The 20,361-nt window shown below is 37.2% G+C and overlaps 1 protein-coding gene across 1 annotated transcript in view; it reads left to right on the forward strand.

Moving 5' to 3' along the window:
* The window catches only part of LOC140150542 (voltage-gated inwardly rectifying potassium channel KCNH6-like), a 514,496-nt gene that overhangs the window by 483,802 nt on the left and 10,333 nt on the right, over positions 1 to 20,361 (forward strand). The window contains 4 exon segments of the mRNA XM_072172573.1: positions 7,259 to 7,511; positions 10,585 to 10,778; positions 11,582 to 11,669; positions 13,859 to 14,161. Of these exon segments, the coding sequence (XP_072028674.1) occupies positions 7,259 to 7,511; positions 10,585 to 10,778; positions 11,582 to 11,669; positions 13,859 to 14,161 (838 nt within the window).

A 20,361-nucleotide genomic window follows, 5' to 3' on the forward strand; every position in this document is an offset into this window, starting at 1 on the left:
TTTTTTTCAAAAGTTTATACCCAATGACCCCCTTATATCTTCATCACAAGGCTTCATCACATGTTTTTGCATTGTTTGTCAGTATGTACGTACTTCTGGATACTCTATCTCTTGGAATGCATAGCTTGATTTGAGGGGGCAAGTGATTTTTGGCACACATGCATGGGACGCCTTTTAAAAAATGCTCTAAAAAGGCTTAGGAAAACAGTACAGAAACGCTTTGATAAAATGCTTTAATATAATTTTCCTGCTCGCTGCGCGCATAACATAAACTCTTCAAAAAAGTTTGGAAACTTTCCAAACGGCTATATATCAGAAATATTTGAAATCTATTTCCATATTGTTTCCTATCAATACAAACATTGGGCTATTCCAGTTGAAATCCACACTGGCCCTGTGGAAGATTTTGGAAATATCTTCCACAGTGGGAGTAGGTTTTTCAAATGTAATTCATCAGAGTTAATCATTTTGAAACCCATACTCCCCCTGCATTATGGCTTTACCTATATCTTCCACAACTGGAGTGAGTATTTCAAATGGAAGTTACCCAATTGTCTATTCTATTTGAAACTCATACACCCTCTGTGGAAGACTTTAGCTAAATCTTCCACAGGGGTAGTGTGGATTTTAAATGGAATAGCCCAATGTTCTTTCCTGTCAGTCAAAAATGACACCAAATTTGTGACCATAACTTATTCCATAGTTGAGTAATTCCGTTTTTTAAAGTTGCAAATCTTTTAAAAACTAGATTGTCTCAGCAGCAGGGGACATTAGGCTGTCATGTGCATCTAGGTGTAGAGGCTTATCCTCTTATTCCCACTTGAGCATTCTCAAGTACACTTAAAGTTTTTTGGTCTCCTGGTCAATTCAGTTTTAATTTAGGGTTCTTGTTATGTTGTTATAGCAACAAGCTCAGTTTTTCTGTCCAGTCAGCTGTCACTTTAGTGGTGTGCAGCCATTCAGGTTTCCGCCTTATTTTTTCATTCCTTTGTTATGTCCATAGTTCTCCTAGTGATGCACTTGCAATTGTTCCTTCGATCTTGATGGACCAAAAATCCCACCCACCCTCCCAAAAGCTGGAAGGGTGAATCAGTTAACTAAATATGGTTAAAGATAGGGCCTACTCCAATAAAACGGTATGTCCAATTATGCTGCTTTATGCTTAAAAATAGAGGCTTTGTATGGAATTTCTTCAAATCTTGAAGAATATCATTAGTAGATTGTCTCCACTTTCTACTGCGTTTTATAGAAGGGGAAAGAATGCTTTGTATGGAGTTTCTTCAAAACCTGAAGAATCTCGTCAGTAGATTGTCTCCACTTTCTACTGCGTTTTATAGAGGGTGGTGGAGTTTCTTCAAAACCTGAAGAATCTCGTCAGTAGATTGTCTCCACTTTCTACTGTGTTTTTATAGAGGGTGGTGGAGTTTCTTCGAAACCTGAAGAATCTCGTCAGTAGATTGTCTCCACTTTCTATTGCGTTTTTATAGAGGGTGGTGGAGTTTCTTCAAAACCTGAAGAATCTCGTCAGTAGATTGTCTCCACTTTCTACTGCGTTTTTATAGAGGGTGGTGGAGTTTCTTCAAAACCTGAAGAATCTCGTCAGTAGATTGTCTCCACTTTCTACTGCGTTTTTATAGAGGGTGGTGGAGTTTCTTCAAAACCTGAAGAATCTCGTTAGTAGATTGTCTCCACTTTCTACTGCGTTTTATGGTATTGATTGGTTTTATTGGGCTATTGAATGCTTTGTATGGAGTTTCTTCAAATCCTGAAGAATCTCGTCAGTAGATTGTCTCCACTTTCCACTGCGTTTTATGGTATTGGTTGGTTTTATTGGGCTATTGATTGCTTTGAATGGAGTTTCTTCAAAACCTGAAGAATCATGTCAGTATAGATTGTCTCCACTTTCTACTGCGTTTTATGGTATTGGTTGGTTTTATTGGGCTATTGATTGCTTTGTATGGAGTTTCTTCAAAACCTGAAGAATCTCGTCAGTAGATTGTCTCCACTTTCTACTGCGTTTTATGGTATTGAATGGGTTTATTGGGCTATTGATAATATGTTTAATTGATATGAAATCTGTTATGATCTCAATATAGTCTTAATTTCTATGAGGTTGTGAAATTATTATAAATAAGCTTATGTGTATTAAATGGTCCTCATGATCGTGGGGGCAATGCGGAGTCTATTCTTTGCGTTGTTGTGCTTTATAAAAACTTAAACAGCAAGGGGATTAAGTTCATGTAGTTCATGTAAAATGGCTTGTTTTTACTGGAGCTACAACCTTGGCGGAAATTCGTTGCCACACCAGCATGTTCTGGTGTTAAAAGCACGCAATCGAAGCTAAATATGTGATAGTTCCATATTATTTTGTATAATAGTTGCAAATGCACATTCAGATTACACTCGCCCCTTCCCCACCCCCCATTTTGCAATGTTGGGACTGGAGACTGTAATGTAGAAATGATGACGATTTTGTCCAAATCAACATTGCAATAGGGGAGCGGGGAAGGATGTTGGCCAATTAACGCTCAGGTGTGGCAACATTTTCCGCCAAGGTTGTCTGAGCCGAATGCAAATTATTTCATCTAAATTTAGTTTTTTTCTCATAAATCAAAAACGGAATGTCGTATGAGCTTCATATTGCATACGATTTGGGAGTAGATAATATTCTTTTGAATCATAATAAAAAAATTGACAAAGAACTTGGTTTTTTTAGGGAGTGGTCACTGAAATCACCCAAGCAGTCAAGTTAGCTCAATCGTTAAAGCGTTCGACTATGGTGCGAGAGGTTGCGGGTTCGAACCCTGACGGTGCCTATAATATGCTCTCGTGGAAAATTGAGTTAGCTTGAAATTCCCTGGACAAGGAACTTACTGCTAATTGTCTCGTTGTAACCCGTGACGAAACTCGGGAGCTGATCCTGGTTGCGATGGTTATTTGTGGAATGTCTAGGGTGTGCGCTCTTGCAGCAGCAAAGTCCCTGATTTGTTGTTAAATGGTTTATGGAATGATGTGGGGCCGTAGTGGTCAGCGACAACCTGTAAAGTGTGCTGAGGCTTGTGGATCAACGTCTAGGCGTTGTGCCTGTGCGTAGCGCACTATAAATCACTGCGCTTAAAAATTTATTTTTTTTTATGCTAAATTACACACATTTTGTAATTAGGGCTCTAAACTGTATGATTTTCTGTTAAGTATCAGTAACGGGAAATCGTATCAAGTTGCTGCTACACACAGGTTTTTAGTGGATACTGTCCGTTTTTCCCATGTTACAATTAAGCGTAGGTAACTTTTTTCATATCATTTTCACACGGATCGGCCTATTTATATTATTAATTATTAAGATGCCAAAATAATGCAAAATGTGTCAAAAAACTTCTCAATCGCCATTACATGCTGTCTACTGAAGATAGTACACCGAAAATTTCATCATTTTTGAATGATGACAAAATAGCGTGACGTTTAACTATTAAGGCCAACAATAATACGAAGGATTAAGAGAGGAAAATAGTTCAAGTTCAAGTTCAAGTTATTTTATTGACATCACCAAACAAATAGGTACAGTCAAGTTATACAAAAGATACACATATAGAAAATATAAAAGAGAATATGTAAAATTATAAAACTAAACTATTAAACATCTAGGTTACTACGTGCTTCAAAAGCAGAGTTTACAAAAGTAAGAACAGGTTTTATACTATCAAAATCTGTGACACTCATTATTTTTATAAATTTAACATCGTCAGACAGATTATCAAAGTTATCATATATATCAGTTAAAATTTTCAACATATCTTTACGAAAAGTATCATAAAATTGTCATTTAATAATAACATGAAATTCATCCTCAATCATATTTAAAGTACATAGATGACAAATTCTCTTATGAGGATCTAGTTTAGGTATTAAATGGCGCCCTTTTCAATCATCAAAGAGTGAGCACTGAGTCTTAATCTACTGAAATTTGATCTAAATGCGCGATGAAACATAAGAACATAATTCTCACAATGAAAATTTGTTTTGAACAAACAATAAGAACGAAGTTTAGGCTGATGTTGACACATAAAATCTAAACATTGAACTTCATAATTGGATTGAAGATTGGAAAGAATATTAACATGAAAATTGTGCTTAGTTAATATGTTTGGTTTATCCCAAATATCTAATCTATCTATACTAGCAAGAATTTTCTTAATACCAGAAGACCATGAGAATAAACCAGTATCACATAATTTTCTATTGTCCAAAAGAGCATCAATGGCTAGGGAATTATTCCCATGTAAACAATGATTATTTAAAGACCACCAATATTTAACAGATAAATTCATCATAAAAAGTAACATTGGAAAGCAACCTAATTCACTTCTTACTGCATTGTTAGTGGTTCTTTTATTAACACCAAGAATTAATTTACCAACCTACACATGTAAAGATTCACCAGGCAATTTATCACAAATAGATGTAATATTAGAATCATTTAAATTCTTAAGCAAATAGGGCATCCAAACCTCAGAACAATAATTCAAAATGGGGTGAATAAGAGTAGTGAACAATTTTAGGCTACAAGCAACAGATGAACTATACAAATTAATTTTAATATTAATTTTAACAAAACTAACAAAGGGATTCAAACCTGTGGCCTATAGGTTACAAATCGGCGCCTTTACCGCTGAGCCACATAGAAGTGAATGAGTTCGTAGCCATGTCTAATATATTAATGTTAGTTTAAAATTATGCAATGCATATGGTAGAAAATTGACCTGAAATGTGTCAAATACACATAATTTCATCGATTTACAATGATTATATATGTTGGCAATGTATTTAGGGTTATAAAAATAAACTTGGAATTTTGATTCACACACTTTCCCCACGTTGGACATATTTTAAATAAAGAAAATAATCTAAATTTCTTTTAACTTGTTTGTGTCGACCGTCCACCGTTAAACCATCAACCTCATCTCCATATGTGCAATGGGTTACTGATCTTAAATGCATTTGTATGACATGTTAATTCTACTATGAGGTTATAACATCTCATATTAGGTTAAACCAACCGGAACGGCATAACAATTGAAATTGTAGGTGAATGAGAATTAAATCACCTGTTTTAGTGTACATATAAGCATTGCATAATTTTAAATTAACATTAATACATTAGAAATGCTCACATGTTCATCGACTTCTTCGTGGCTCAGCGGTTAAGTCGCCGCCTTATAATCTATAGATCAGTGAAATCAGGGGTTCGAATCCGTCTGATGACTTTGATATGATTATAATTTTCCTCTTCTGATCCTTGCTATTATTATTAGGGCTAATACTTAAACTTCACGCTATTTCGTCATCATTAAAATAGTTTTAAAATATTTACTATCTTCAGTAGACAGCATGTAATGGCGATTGATATTTTTTTCACATATTTTGCATTATTTTGGCATCTTTATAAATAATAGGACACATAGACCAAGCCATATAAAAATTACATGAAAATAATTATATTTAGTATAGAGTACATAAACTGGCTAAGACTTTGTGAAAATTGCATGTGAATCCGATATTCCGTTCTAAAGATATGAACGAAAACGTAACTTCAGATGATTTTTTTACATGTCACTCAGACAACCTTGGCGGAAATTCGTTGCCACACCAGCACGTTCTGGTGTTAAAAGCACGCAATCGAAGCTAAATATGTGATAGTTCCGTATTATTTTGTATAATAGTTGCAAATGCACATTCAGATTACACTCGCCCCTTCCCCACCCCACCCCCCATTTTGCAATGTTGGGAGACTGTAATGTAGAAATGATGACGATTTTGTTCAAATCAACATTGCAATAGGGGAGCGGGGAAGGATGTTGGCCAATTAATGCTCAGGTGTGGCAACATTTTCCGCCAAGGTTGTAGCAGTGTAGAGCTGTGTAGAATACTTCTGGGCCGGGAGAGTATAGCAGGTGCATATAATTTTAAATACAACTTGTCATATGTTGCATCTCCTAAGAAAGGGGGTAAAGAGGAGGAGAGGGAGGGCATTGGAAGTGGACAGGGAGGCTGCAGTGGCGGTAGCTAAGGGGGAGGGACAGCTGCCATATGGGACATCTTGTCCTCCTGCTTGACCCTTCCTCTGTGGGATACTGGCCACAGTGATATTTTAATACAATACGTTTTTAAGCCTTTTTTGCCCATTTTTGTCAACAATGTTTTCCATTGAAATTCGCCTCCCCAATGCCCTGCTAAAAGATAACCCTGACAATACCACTAGGGATGGGGAAATGGGAGTGCCCAGGAGTGGGACTGTAGTATTATAGAAGGGGGTAAAGTGAGAGAGCAAGGATAAATGGAGGGGAGAGGTAGGAGGGAGAATTATATGGAGATGGGAGGGGAGAGAGAGTTAGAGAAGGAAGGGAAAGAACAAAATAATTGGTGTTTCATTACGCTTTGTATTAAATATGAAATTGACAAAGCTAATGTTAACTTTAATAATTGAGCCTTTATTAAATAATATAAGCCTACTATCATAAGAATATTTAATTGAAACTTAATATCAAGTTTAAAAATGTTATGATATAGAGATTAACTCCTGACATAATCCCTGTTACAAGTCCATTCATGTTTATTCAAACGAAGCGCCTAAGGTAGAATCTTTAGTCTTGAAGTGTGACCAATAACCCAATTGACCAAACAAAAGGGAGCAGTCGCTTACACATGCCCTTCTTTTGATCGCCCATTGATACATATGTTCCGAGTTTAAGCGACAAAATGCTTTTGGTGCAGTAACAATCAGACGTTCGTTTGAAGTAAAACTGAGCAAGAAATCCAATTGTTATATGTACAGTTGCCGTTAAAGTTAAAGTAAAATTTCAAACTTCATTTCGCAAACTCTCTAATAACAAGGCCAGCACATAACAACCAATCAGTTTTACTCAGTGCTCAGTCCATTCTACTTCTGGTAGAAGGCCAACCCCTTTGACCTATAATGTTAACCAATTGGAAAATAATATAAACTTTGGGATCATTCATGACTTTTCCCCCCATTTAACCGATGGGAAACTGCAGTAATAAGCCACCATAGATGGGTATTAATCAGCACAGATTGTCTCATTGAACACAAACAAAACTTTGCTTCCATCAGCTGACTGCTGTATGTGATCTTCATGTAACTGTACTGTGTATATATAAAAGCCTTCAGCTGTTTTGATTAACTATATATTATAAAAGCCTATATGTATTAATTCTATATTTATGTCTTTTCTTTTGCATGCAGGTCTTGAAGAGCTTCCCAGAGTGCCTGCAGGCTGATATATGCCTTCATCTTAATCGCAATCTTCTTAATAACTGTCCTGCTTTCAAATGTGCATCCCCAGGATGTCTGAGGGCGCTTTCAATGAAATTTAAAACCACCCATGCGCCCCCGGGTGACACATTAATTCATCGAGGGGATGTACTTACAGCTATATATTTCATTTCTAGAGGTTCTATAGAGATTCTAAAAGATGATGTTGTACTAGCTATTTTAGGTAAGAATTTACAGAACATTCTAGGGTCAGAAGGGCGGGCACTCCCATATTTTGGATGATATCAACATAAGGATTCAACTCCATATTTCACCAAAAGACCCCACTTTTTCTTTCTCATTATGTCAACCTGATTGTCACCTAATGACCCCCTTATCATATCCAATTTATTTCCTAATTAACAGGATTGTATGGCACTTATATCAAATTCTATTACCCTCACGACCCATTATTGAAAATCATCCACCATGATTTGTCAAAATAATGTGCTCAGGTAAAGTGATCTACACAGAGCATTACGCGAGGCTACACTGACAATTTCATACATGTCCTGTGGATACTCGTACACAAACAACTTCAAATATTTGTGACCAAAAAGTGATATTTTCTCTTTAAATCGCACTATTGTGGGGTAAAAGAATAGAAATAAAGGTCAATGCTTTGTCCTTTACACCCAAATAATGTGTCCTTGGCAGTAAAAACATTTAAATAGTGTGTAGCTGCACCTCATCCATTACTTACATTTTCACTGCCATTTAAACCAGTCAGTCCTATGGAGACACCTTGGGTCCTGATGGGACCAAGCTCAAGCAAAAAGCTCAAGCCAAGCTTAAAAGCTTATATATAAGTATGCTGGCCAGTATGAAGAGAAAACTAGCAAGAAACAGAATGAAGAAAGGCCGCTCCCAAGAAATCAATTTATCCTGTATTTCTGAAATAATGATACTGGATTGGTGCTTTCATTATTTCACCAAGGATCAAAACAGGCATACCTATAAGCTGACAACATAAACCCACTATATATGGGGTCCACCCAGAGCCGTAGCGCCCGCCCCATGCCAAAGTCCCAAAAAGTCCGCTTTTTAAAAACTCAATAAGTCCCATTTGCGAGCGTAGCAAGCGGAAAAAAAGAGGTTTTTTATGCCTTTTTGGTCAAAATAGGTCCAAATCCACCTCCCCGGTCTAAAAAGGTCCAAATTTAAAAAAAAAAAAAAAAAAAAGGTCCACTTTTTCAAAATCAGCCACCCCAAAAATAAATCCTGGTTACGGGCCTGGGTCCACCATCTCTTCCACATTCCACTTTCAATATCTTCTTGGATTGACTTTTGTTAAATCATGAAGTTATAAATAAACAAAAGTTTGGAAAGTTTTTTTCATGCATCTATACCTCAGATTATTTGTGGAATGTTCATATCGTCGGGTGCATTACATAGTGATGGATGTTGATTTTTGTCATTTTTTAAATAGTGAGTAGTCTGATATTACCAAGATTTGAAGGTCAAGTTTGCATAATTAATTAGTTAAGTAAATATGCAATTGACGGATGTTGATGACATTACCCGACGTTTTACAAAGTGACGTATCTAAGATCTGTCACTATGTAAAACGTCGTTTACTCGGATAAAGAACTAAATTGTTTGGCGTATCCCCAGCATCCCTCACTATGTAAAAACATGATTTTTTAATCTGAACGTACGAAAGTCAATATTGTTCATTGAAACCTACAGGATTTCTTGACTGATGTTGATAACTGGGTATAAACCAAAAACATTTACTTAGAGGAGATATTTCAATGGATCATTATTTTAGTAAAATATCATTGTAATAAATTTTGAATGATTTGAGTTGCTTTGACAATTACTTGGAGACAGAAATTCAAAACTTTCCAATATAAAAGGGATGGTAAAGTAATAAAAAATGAATGAGTAGGTTTACAGTGTAAATTGGTAAAAACTGAATACAATTAATGAACTAGCAAGATCAGGAGTAAATAATCAAATACAATATGTCGTGGGCACTCGTGGCGAGTCAGTTTTATCATGATAAAAGCGTTTTAGAGTAAACGTAAAGAACCAACAGATGCTTTGAAGTCCTTCCTTGATCAAATTTTCATGCGCAAGACATACTGACGGATGTGTGACAGATCCCCATAGATCAACACGAGAAACCAGATTGACATGCACAATATCGGTGCACGACATAGTGACGAATGTGTGACGGATGTTAGGGAGCAACGTTTTTACATACTGACGTATAACTTTACAATCATTTTACTCATTTAATAGCAAATAATTCTTCATGTGATATAGATGTTTCAAGATACTTTAGATACTATAGTTTTTCACAATACAGCAACTTTTGGAGGATTTTACTTGTTAGTGGTCTGCTATGGTTGATCACAAATTGGCATACTCTTTGTTTGCGTCTAACTCAAAAACTTTTTTTCTGGTGGAGTCCAACATCCGTCACTATGTAATGCATCCGACGATATATAGTGTTGTATATCAATGGATTAGCTTTATTCCCCTTTACAGTGACACCACATTTGAAACAATCACCTTTTTTATGGCTGAGTACATGTCTTGTGAATGTAGTAAAGTCTCAAACAGAATGTGCCAAATTGACCATTGTTCTGTGCAACAACACTAGTCACTAACCTCAATAGCGGGTGGAAAAACCATACGCAGCCACAACAGCCAGGCACCTTCCCGGGGGGCACCTCCTCCTCATGCTGCTCACCAGCCTGGTCACACTGCAGACAGCTGTGGGATGGTATTGCATTCTTCAACCAGGATATGTCGCAGCCTGTCATTCAATGTAGTTGCATATGGCTACTCTGGCACGCACAGCATGACCAAGCTTGTCCCACAAGTGTTCAATTGGGTTGAGGTCTGGGCTGATGGGAGGCCATTACATTCCCTCTACTCCCATATTCTGTACGTAGTCGTTGATTACCCTGGCTCTGTGGGTGAAAGCCTTGTCATCTTGTAGGATTGCATTAGGTCCCGGATTGTGAAGATATGGGATTGCAGCTTGCTGCACAGAATAATGGTCAATTTGGCACATTATGTTTGAGACCCCACTATATTCACAAGATGTGTACTCGGGCGTGAAAAAGATGATTGTTTCAAATGTGGTGTCATTGTAAAGGGTAATGAAGTAGCTATCCGTTGATATGCTACACGATATGAACATGTCACAAATACTCTGAGATAAAGATGCTTGAAAAAACTTTCCATATTTTTGTTGAGGAATTTATATTCAAACTTATAATTCATATCCTTTTCATTTATAGGTAAAGATGATGTTTTTGGGGAAAATTTTTGTCAGCACGACACTGTGGGCAAGTCCAAAAGCAATGTGAGGGCACTAACATATTGCGACTTACATAAGATCCTGCGAGAAGATCTGTTGGAAGTCCTCGACATGTATCCAGAATTTTATGATCAGTTTTCTAGAAATTTAGAAATAACCTTTGACCTCCGAGATGTAAGTATCCATATTGCTATGGTTTGGTTTAGGTATGTTTGATCAAAATAAAGCTACATGTTTCCAAATAGTTGAGTAATAGTGGTGTTCAATGGGCTATTCCAGTTGAAATCCACATTACCCCTGGGGAAGATTTAGCTGAAGTCTTCCACAGAGGGAGTATGAGTTTCAAATATAATAGACAGTTGGGTAACTTCCACTTGAAATACTCACCACTCCAGTTGTGGAAGATATAGGTAAAGCCACAATGCAGGGGAGTATGGGTTTCAAAATGATTAACCCTGACCAATTACATTTGAAAAACATACTCCCCCTGTGAAAGATATTTCCAAAATCTTCCACAGGGGTAGTGTGGATTTCAACTGGAATAGCCCAATACCAGTGGTGTTCAATAAAAACTGAAAAATTGTTTTGTTGATTTTATAAAGTTTAGAAAAGCACATCAAAAGACACACACCCACCCCTACTTGTATTCACCAGCAAACAAGGATATATGTGATACACACATCAAACAAAGACTGAAATTTCCCACATAACTGTGGACATCGCAGATTTTTTACTATCCAAGTGAGGACTGTACCCCCTACTGACAAATGGGGTCATGGTCTTAAATGGCTTTTTACATCATGCTTATATGCCTTTTGGTTGGATCGTGTCCACCTTTATGTGAATTGTATCCTAGCCAAAGTCCATAGTTGTAGGCCAATACCAATGCACACAGCTACACACTACAAAGACTAAGGCATGAAAATATCCACTCATATTGACAAATCATTTAACATTGGATTTATTTTACTCTGTAGGAAACTGTTGAAAATAAAGAAAGCAGTTCAGATAGTGAAGTTCTAGACAGGTCAGATCACAATAAAAAAGGCAGATATCAAAAGAAAGGTAAGCTGTGAATAATCTGTGAATAAATAAGGAAACTAATACGATCTTTTCCTGCGTCTGCTACAAAATGAGATTTGTCTCATTTCCAGTCTTCAAAAGTGGGTCATATACGTGACTTAGGAAATAAGTGCCTTCTCACTATTCATGGTCTTTGTCCTCCTTGCGGAAGATCAAGTGGAGGTGAAGAAAGCAAACAAGAAAAAGTTTACTCAGTCAGAACGTAGGGCATCAGAGCAAGAACAAACAAAGTCAGCCATATTTGATCATGTTGCAAGAGCAAATCATGTTGTCAATTGGGAGGACTCCAAGATACTCGGCAAAGAACATGTCAGAAGGTCCAGAGAAGTACGGGAAACAATGGAGATCAGAAAGAGGAGGGAAAAGACCATGAATAGAGAGGAAGGCACTTATTTCCTAAGTCACATGTGTAAGTTTTCAACACTCACATTGCATATATTTCAGAGGAACCCTTTGATGTCATCATTGTTGTTGATTCTATTTGTTAATAATTGTTTGTTTAAACGGTCGCTTCCGTATTGAGACATGCTTGGGTCCTGGTGGGACCAGGCTCAAACAAAATGCTCAAGCCAGGCTAAAAAGCCTATATAAGCATGCTAGCCTATATGGAAAGTGAAGTGAGAAATATATTGTGGGTGTTCTTTGTGTCTTAGTGAATCAAGTAGTTGAACAGCAAGCAATTCCTTTAGCAGTACATAGCATATGTATCTCGTATAGATTTTTTGATTGGTTAAAAGTGCAGGGTGCTTTATTTGTTTTAACTATGCCTTGTATTTTAAAGAATTTCATGAAAATTAACTCTGCCTTGGGCATGGAAACGAACTATTGCCCTTAGAAGCTCAATGCAATTCCAAAGGCCAGAAAAAAAAATTTTGGAGTTTTTTTGCCATTTCCTTTGTAGGTTAAAAACAGACATATGCTAATAATTCTGCATGACAACTTTTAAGAATGACTAGAACCCTGGGATTAGAACCCTATAGTGCACCCCATGCATCATTATATGGGAGCCTGTAAACCTATACTAGATGCCATAATATATTGGCGTGGTGGCAAAAGGTTAATGGGCATTGGACCCAGACTATTGTCCGAAATAGGTAACAGAATCAATTGCGTAGTGTGCAATCCGTGAGCACGTCAACTCACAATAAACTTATAGTGCCCATTTCTATTCACCATTATGTATTCTCCTCCAGTGCATTATATTTTCAAACTACCCTTCTTAAGGTCCGTTCATACTATGATGCAAATGCTTTGCGTTGCGGTGCGGTGCCGCAAAAGTTACACAGTGCTAATATTGGGATAGTGTTTTGATAATGTGTCATTACCATGGGTGTCAATCCCAGGGAGGATGCATCCCCCACCTTTCGGCAAAATTATGCATTTTTTGTTCTTTTCAGCCACTTTTTGACAATTTAATTTGATTGCTCCCCCCATTTCAAACCGGACTGGAGCTTAGGCCAAAAAAAAAAAAAAAAATTGTTTGTTTGTCCATAGAGGCTTATGAAACAGTTGGGTTGTTTTTTTGACAGATATTGCACTTGAAACTGACAATTTGAAGACTGGTAAATAAGTCAAAACACACAGCACTTTACTGGTTTAACTCTTGAGATGGTTCTGCATGTTATACTGTTCATTTTCTTTACATTTTCTTTCTTTAAATTTATACTAACCACTGTTTTATACGGTGTCCCATCGATGCCAAAAAATAAAAAAATAAAAAATAAAAAATAATTCCCCCCCCCCAAAAATATATTTCCAAAAAAAAAAAAAAAAAAAAACAGTCGGGACCAGGGTACATGGTCGGTCGGACGTGGACAAACAAACAATTTTTTTTTTGGCCTTATGGTTATTACACCCCAACTGCCACATTTATCAGGGGAAGGTTTCAATGGTTGTAATGTACTCAACGTCCATTACAGAATAGCCAGAATTGTGGTAATAAATTTTCTTTCCATGTTCTTATTTTCATATAACACGGTCTGCAGGGCAGGGGAGAGCTCCAACCAAGACATGTGTAATAACCCTTGCCCTTCTTCCCTTCTGACAGTGGTATTTGAAAATAAGATCAGGGATCGAAAAAAGAAAATTTATTACCCCTGATACTGGCTATTCGGGGGTAAAAGTTTTTGAGAGCATGTCCACGTAATGTAATGTTTTCTTTTCCCTATCAGGTGACAATAAAGATAAAGAACCACCTACAACAAGACGACAGAAATTCTCTCGTCACCGTAGTAACAGCACAGCAAGTCGCAGCATTGCGACGCTAGATTCTAGCGAAGAAGAAGACGAGTGCGGCATTGGCATTTTGGAATTCTCGCCAGAGAACGCAGGGCGCGACGTGACTCCCGCACCCGAGATTCTCCGGCAACGGGAAGAAAATCAGCGCAGTGGTCATGGTGGTGCTGTACCCGGAGGAGTTGGCACATTTAGTGCTATTGCAGGTAGTTCTACAGAGAGTGAAGGTAGCATGCACGGTAAGAAAATGGTCACCAAGGTTACCATGCAGCCAATACAATAGAGCCTCAGCAACATAATTATGAAATTTTGGTTGTTTTTATTGAGAAGTTGGAAACCTAAAATACAGTTGTTGTTTTTTTTGGAAATTAAAAGATGCAAATTTATGGCATTTCTGTTGATGGCTCCTGCACAATATCTACATCACGTACATTTCGGACAATAACTTTTTTGCACATAAAATCATGGCACGTTTGTTTGTTGTTTATTTCTCATACTTTTATCTTTCTGCCCCATGCAGTTTTTATTTGTTGTAAGATTAATTAAAATAGAAAGCTAATTTTGACTAATAAATTATTATGCTCCACACAGAAGTCCACTGCAGACAACATGTTTCAATTGTTTTAACATTTAATATCAATTACAATTTTATTATATCTGATGCACTCGAAAAGTTTATGATGGATAATTACTGCGCAAAAGTGCATTCATTTCAATTGTTTTAACATTTATTGCAAGTAGGTTAAGCTCACTAAATGTACCAATTTTTTAGACAACCCTAACATATTTCTGTATAGAATGTCTGCTTTGCTGACTTTGATATACAAGAAAAGACAAACCTTTTGGATGGAGTTAATCAATAATTAACAGGCTTGCATTGTTATGAGTACCAAATGCATGTAGGCCTAGAACTCCAACTTGAATCGATTCTCACAAAGATTCTCATAAAACATCAGCAGATTTCTAGGGATAAGGGTAGGTGAACAATATGTTGGTACCATTTTCAATTAGGGTGAGTAAATTTTACATTTTTACAGCAAATTTGGACTTGGAGAAAATGGCAACATTTACACCCTTGATTTCTGGTTCATGTGAGAAGTGTCATTTTTCTTATCAATTCTAAGCCCCTAATGCCCATATCATATACCAGCAGTCGCAGCATGTGATTTAATAATTGCTAGTAATCATGCGAACATTGGTAGTGTTTTTTTAATTGCTACCCACATTCAGTCTTGGCTAGTGACAACGTTGCAAAATAAACCTGGAATTTTTGGAAAATTTGGTAGGATTTGAAACATACTGCCTTACAATGAAAGGGTTAAGAAAGATGGAAGTATGTTGGTTCAACCCATACTATATTATCACATTCATTTAATCATATTAGTCAATGTAAATAAAGTGGTCTGCATGTCAAATTTCATCATACACTTTTGTACCGTCGCACTTAACCCCATGAGAACTACCTGCCGATTGGAAAAAGAAGTTTTCATTATCAATTGGACCAATCAGCAACATTGTTAGAATAATTTCACCACACAAAAGAATTGGGGTGAATTATTTGCAAAGCTCCATTCTGATTGGTGACTAAAGTGAAGATATCATGTAATTGATCAGTCAGAGCCAATGTTAGATCAGCAGGTAGTGCTCAGGGGGTTGTGACATGATCTGATTCAACCTAGTAAAATGAAGCAATTATTTGACTGAAATAGAGGATGCATTAGACACCAAAATGAACTGACTTTATGAAACAACCAAGTATGCTAGAGATTGAATGGTGATAGTATGCTTGGTATAATGATGATGATAAAAACTTGATTTTCAAAATTTCTTCTTTTGGTCTGGTGGGATCAGATTGTGTCACTGTTTTGTTGTTTCATTGCTTGACTGAAAGAGACAGAAAGTAACCAATGCTATTACTATAGTGTGTCTCGAGTAACGCCATGTTGGATTTTCCAGTGGCAGATTCAGAACAAGACACACTCTAATATGGTATGTGTCATAAAATCATGCATTTTTGTATTAATTGTGTCTGTTTGTGGATAGACGCTACTCCATTTGCAAATCATATCACTTCTTCAACATAAATTAATAAAATGGATCAAGACTTTTTCTACTTCTCCTATTTTATTTTTGCTGCAATTAAGTTGCTATTTGAACTAATGAGCTAATGAACTAATGAGGACCGACGGCTTAATGTCCCCTCCGAAGGATGGAGTACTCTCAAGGTTCATTTACCCAATTCTAAATGAATCACGGGGAGAGCGGATGTCTGAATTTAATCTACAGATGTTGCCAATTAATTTCAGACATTTTTTTTCCAAGTCAATATCCCAGCAAATCTCCACCGCCGGGAATTGAACCCGGGACCTCATGCACTAAAGGCAAATACCCTAACCATTAGACCCCAATATAATTGGTACTGTAAGACAAACAACTTATTACCTAGATTCCTTCATATATTTAACTATTTAGAATGCATAACTTGATTGTCACAGAATAAAAAAAACGGTTGAAAACGCCTTAAAATGCATGTTTTTGGCCTTTGTTTCCAAAGATTGACCAAATATTAAAATTTTACTTTCATTGCCAGTTAGGACTAACTAAAGGATTAGGATTTAGCTATGTTTCATGTGGCAAAACAATATGATAATATTTGTTTAATAAAAAAAAATAGTGCTGTATTTGTCTATAATGGGGAGTAGAATCTGATAATTAGACAGCTAGACCAAGAATGTAGCTAGAATCTGACAATTAGACAGCTAGACCAAGAATGTAGCTAGAATCTGACAATTAGGCAGCTACACCAAGAATGTAGCTAGAATCTGACAATTAGACAGTCACACCAAGAATGTAGCTAGAATCTGACAATTAGACAGCTAGACCAAGAATGTAGCTAGAATCTGACAATTAGACAGCTACACCAAGAATGTAGCTAGAATCTGTCAATTAGACAGCTAGACCAAGAATGTAGCTAGAATCTGACAATTAGACAGCTAGACCAAGAATGTAGCTAGAATCTGACAATTAGACAGCTACACCAAGAATGTAGCTATAATCTGACAATTAGGCAGCTACACCAAGAATGTAGCTAGAATCTGACAATTAGGCAGCTACACCAAGAATGTAGCTAGAATCTGACAATTAGGCAGCTACACCAAGAATGTAGCTAGAATCTGACAATTAGACAGCCACACCAAGAATGTAGCTAGAGTCTGACAATTAGACAGCTACACCAAGAATGTAGCTAGAATCTGACAATTAGACAGCCACACCAAGAATGTAGCTAGAATCTGACAATTAGACAGCTAGACCAAGAATGTAGCTAGAATCTGACAATTAGACAGCTAGACCAAGAATGTAGCTAGAATCTGACAATTAGACAGCTAGACCAAGAATGTAGCTAGAATCTGACAATTAGACAGCTACACCAAGAATGTAGCTATAATCTGACAATTAGACAGCTGCACCAAGAATGTAGCTAGAATCTGACAATTAGACCGCTACACCAAGAATGTAGCTAGAATCTGACAATTAGACCGCTACACCAAGAATGTAGCTAGAATCTGACAATTAGACAGCTACACCAAGAATGTAGCTAGAATCTGACAATTAGACAGCTACACCAAGAATGTAGCTAGAATCTGACAATTAGGCAGCTACACCAAGAATGTAGCTATAATCTGACAATTAGACCGCTACACCAAGAATGTAGCTAGAATCTGACAATTAGACAGGTACCAAAGAATGTAGCTAGAATCTGACAATTAGGCAGCTACACCAAGAATGTAGCTAGAATCTGACAATTAGACAGCTACACCAAGAATGTAGCTAGAATCTGACAATTAGGCAGCCACACCAAGAATGTAGCTAGAATCTGACAATTAGACAGCTAGACCAAGAATGTAGCTAGAATCTGACAATTAGACAGGTACCAAAGAATGTAGCTAGAATCTGACAATTAGGCAGCTACACCAAGAATGTAGCTAGAATCTGACAATTAGACAGCTACACCAAGAATGTAGCTAGAATCTGACAATTAGACAGCTAGACCAAGAATGTAGCTAGAATCTGACAATTAGACAGTCACACCAAGAATGTAGCTAGAATCTGACAATTAGACATCTAGACCAAGAATGTAGCTAGAATCTGACAATTAGACAGGTACCAAAGAATGTAGCTAGAATCTGACAATTAGGCAGCTACACCAAGAATGTAGCTAGAATCTGACAATTAGACAGCTACACCAAGAATGTAGCTAGAATCTGACAATTAGACAGCTAGACCAAGAATGTAGCTAGAATCTGACAATTAGACAGCTACACCAAGAATGTAGCTAGAATCTGACAATTAGACAGCTACACCAAGAATGTAGCTAGAATCTGACAATTAGACAGCTACACCAAGAATGTAGCTAGAATCTGACAATTAGACAGCTACACCAAGAATGTAGCTAGAATCTGACAATTAGGCAGCTACACCAAGAATGTAGCTATAATCTGACAATTAGACCGCTACACCAAGAATGTAGCTAGAATCTGACAATTAGACAGGTACCAAAGAATGTAGCTAGAATCTGACAATTAGACAGCTACACCAAGAATGTAGCTAGAATCTGACAATTAGACAGCTAGACCAAGAATGTAGCTAGAATCTGACAATTAGGCAGCTACACCAAGAATGTAGCTAGAATCTGACAATTAGGCAGCTACACCAAGAATGTAGCTAGAATCTGACAATTAGGCAGCTACACCAAGAATGTAGCTAGAATCTGACAATTAGACAGCTACACCAAGAATGTAGCTAGAATCTGACAATTAGGCAGCTACACCAAGAATGTAGCTAGAATCTGACAATTAGACAGCCACACCAAGAATGTAGCTAGAATCTGACAATTAGACAGCTACACCAAGAATGTAGCTAGAATCTGACAATTAGGCAGCCACACCAAGAATGAAGCTAGAATCGGACAATTAGACAGCTAGACCAAGAATGTAGCTAGAATCTGACAATTAGACATCTAGACCAAGAATGTAGCTAGAATCTGACAATTAGACAGGTACCAAAGAATGTAGCTAGAATCTGACAATTAGGCAGCTACACCAAGAATGTAGCTAGAATCTGACAATTAGACAGCTACACCAAGAATGTAGCTAGAATCTGACAATTAGACAGCTAGACCAAGAATGTAGCTAGAATCTGACAATTAGACAGCTACACCAAGAATGTAGCTAGAATCTGACAATTAGACAGCTACACCAAGAATGTAGCTATAATCTGACAATTAGACAGCTACACCAAGAATGCAGCTAAAATCTGACAATTAGGCAGTCACACCAAGAATGTAGCTATAATCTGACAAGTAGACAGCTACACCAAGAATGTAGCTATAATCTGACAATTAGACAGCTACACCAAGAATGTAGCTAGAATCTGACAATTAGACAGCCACACCAAGAATGTAGCTAGAATCTGACAATTAGGCAGCCACACCAAGAATGTAGCTAGAATCTGACAATTAGACAGCTACACCAAGAATGTAGCTAGAATCTGACAATTAGACAGCTACACCAAGAATGTAGCTAGAATCTGACAATTAGGCAGCTACACCAAGAATGTAGCTAGAATCTGACAATTAGGCAGCTACACCAAGAATGTAGCTAGAATCTGACAATTAGACAGCTAGACCAAGAATGTAGCTAGAATCTGACAATTAGACAGGTACCAAAGAATGTAGCTAGAATCTGACAATTAGGCAGCTACACCAAGAATGTAGCTAGAATCTGACAATTAGACAGCCACACCAAGAATGTAGCTAGAATCTGACAATTAGGCAGCCACACCAAGAATGTAGCTAGAATCTGACAATTAGACAGCTAGACCAAGAATGTAGCTAGAATCTGACAATTAGACAGGTACCAAAGAATGTAGCTAGAATCTGACAATTAGGCAGCTACACCAAGAATGTAGCTAGAATCTGACAATTAGACAGCTACACCAAGAATGTAGCTAAAATCTGACAATTAGGCAGTCACACCAAGAATGTAGCTATAATCTGACAATTAGACAGCTATACCAAGAATGTAGCTAGAATCTGACAAGTAGACAGCTACACCAAGAATGTAGCTAGAATCTGACAATTAGACAGCCACACCAAGAATGTAGCTAGAATCTGACAATTAGACAGCTACACCAAGAATGTAGCTATAATCTGACAATTAGACAGCTATACCAAGAATGTAGCTGGAATTTGTATCTGGGTTGGGTTTGGTGCTGCATGGAGGTCATGGGAAGATGACATCTAATGGGCTATTCCAGTTGAGATCCATACACCCTGTATGGATGGGAGACATACCCTTAATCTGACACAGGGAGTGTGAATTCCAAATGGAATTACCTGAATGGGTGGCTACATTTGCAATCTACCCCTTCCCCATTTGGG

Source organism: Amphiura filiformis, chromosome 4, assembly GCF_039555335.1.
Source record: "Amphiura filiformis chromosome 4, Afil_fr2py, whole genome shotgun sequence".
Taxonomy (NCBI): domain Eukaryota; kingdom Metazoa; phylum Echinodermata; class Ophiuroidea; order Amphilepidida; family Amphiuridae; genus Amphiura; species Amphiura filiformis.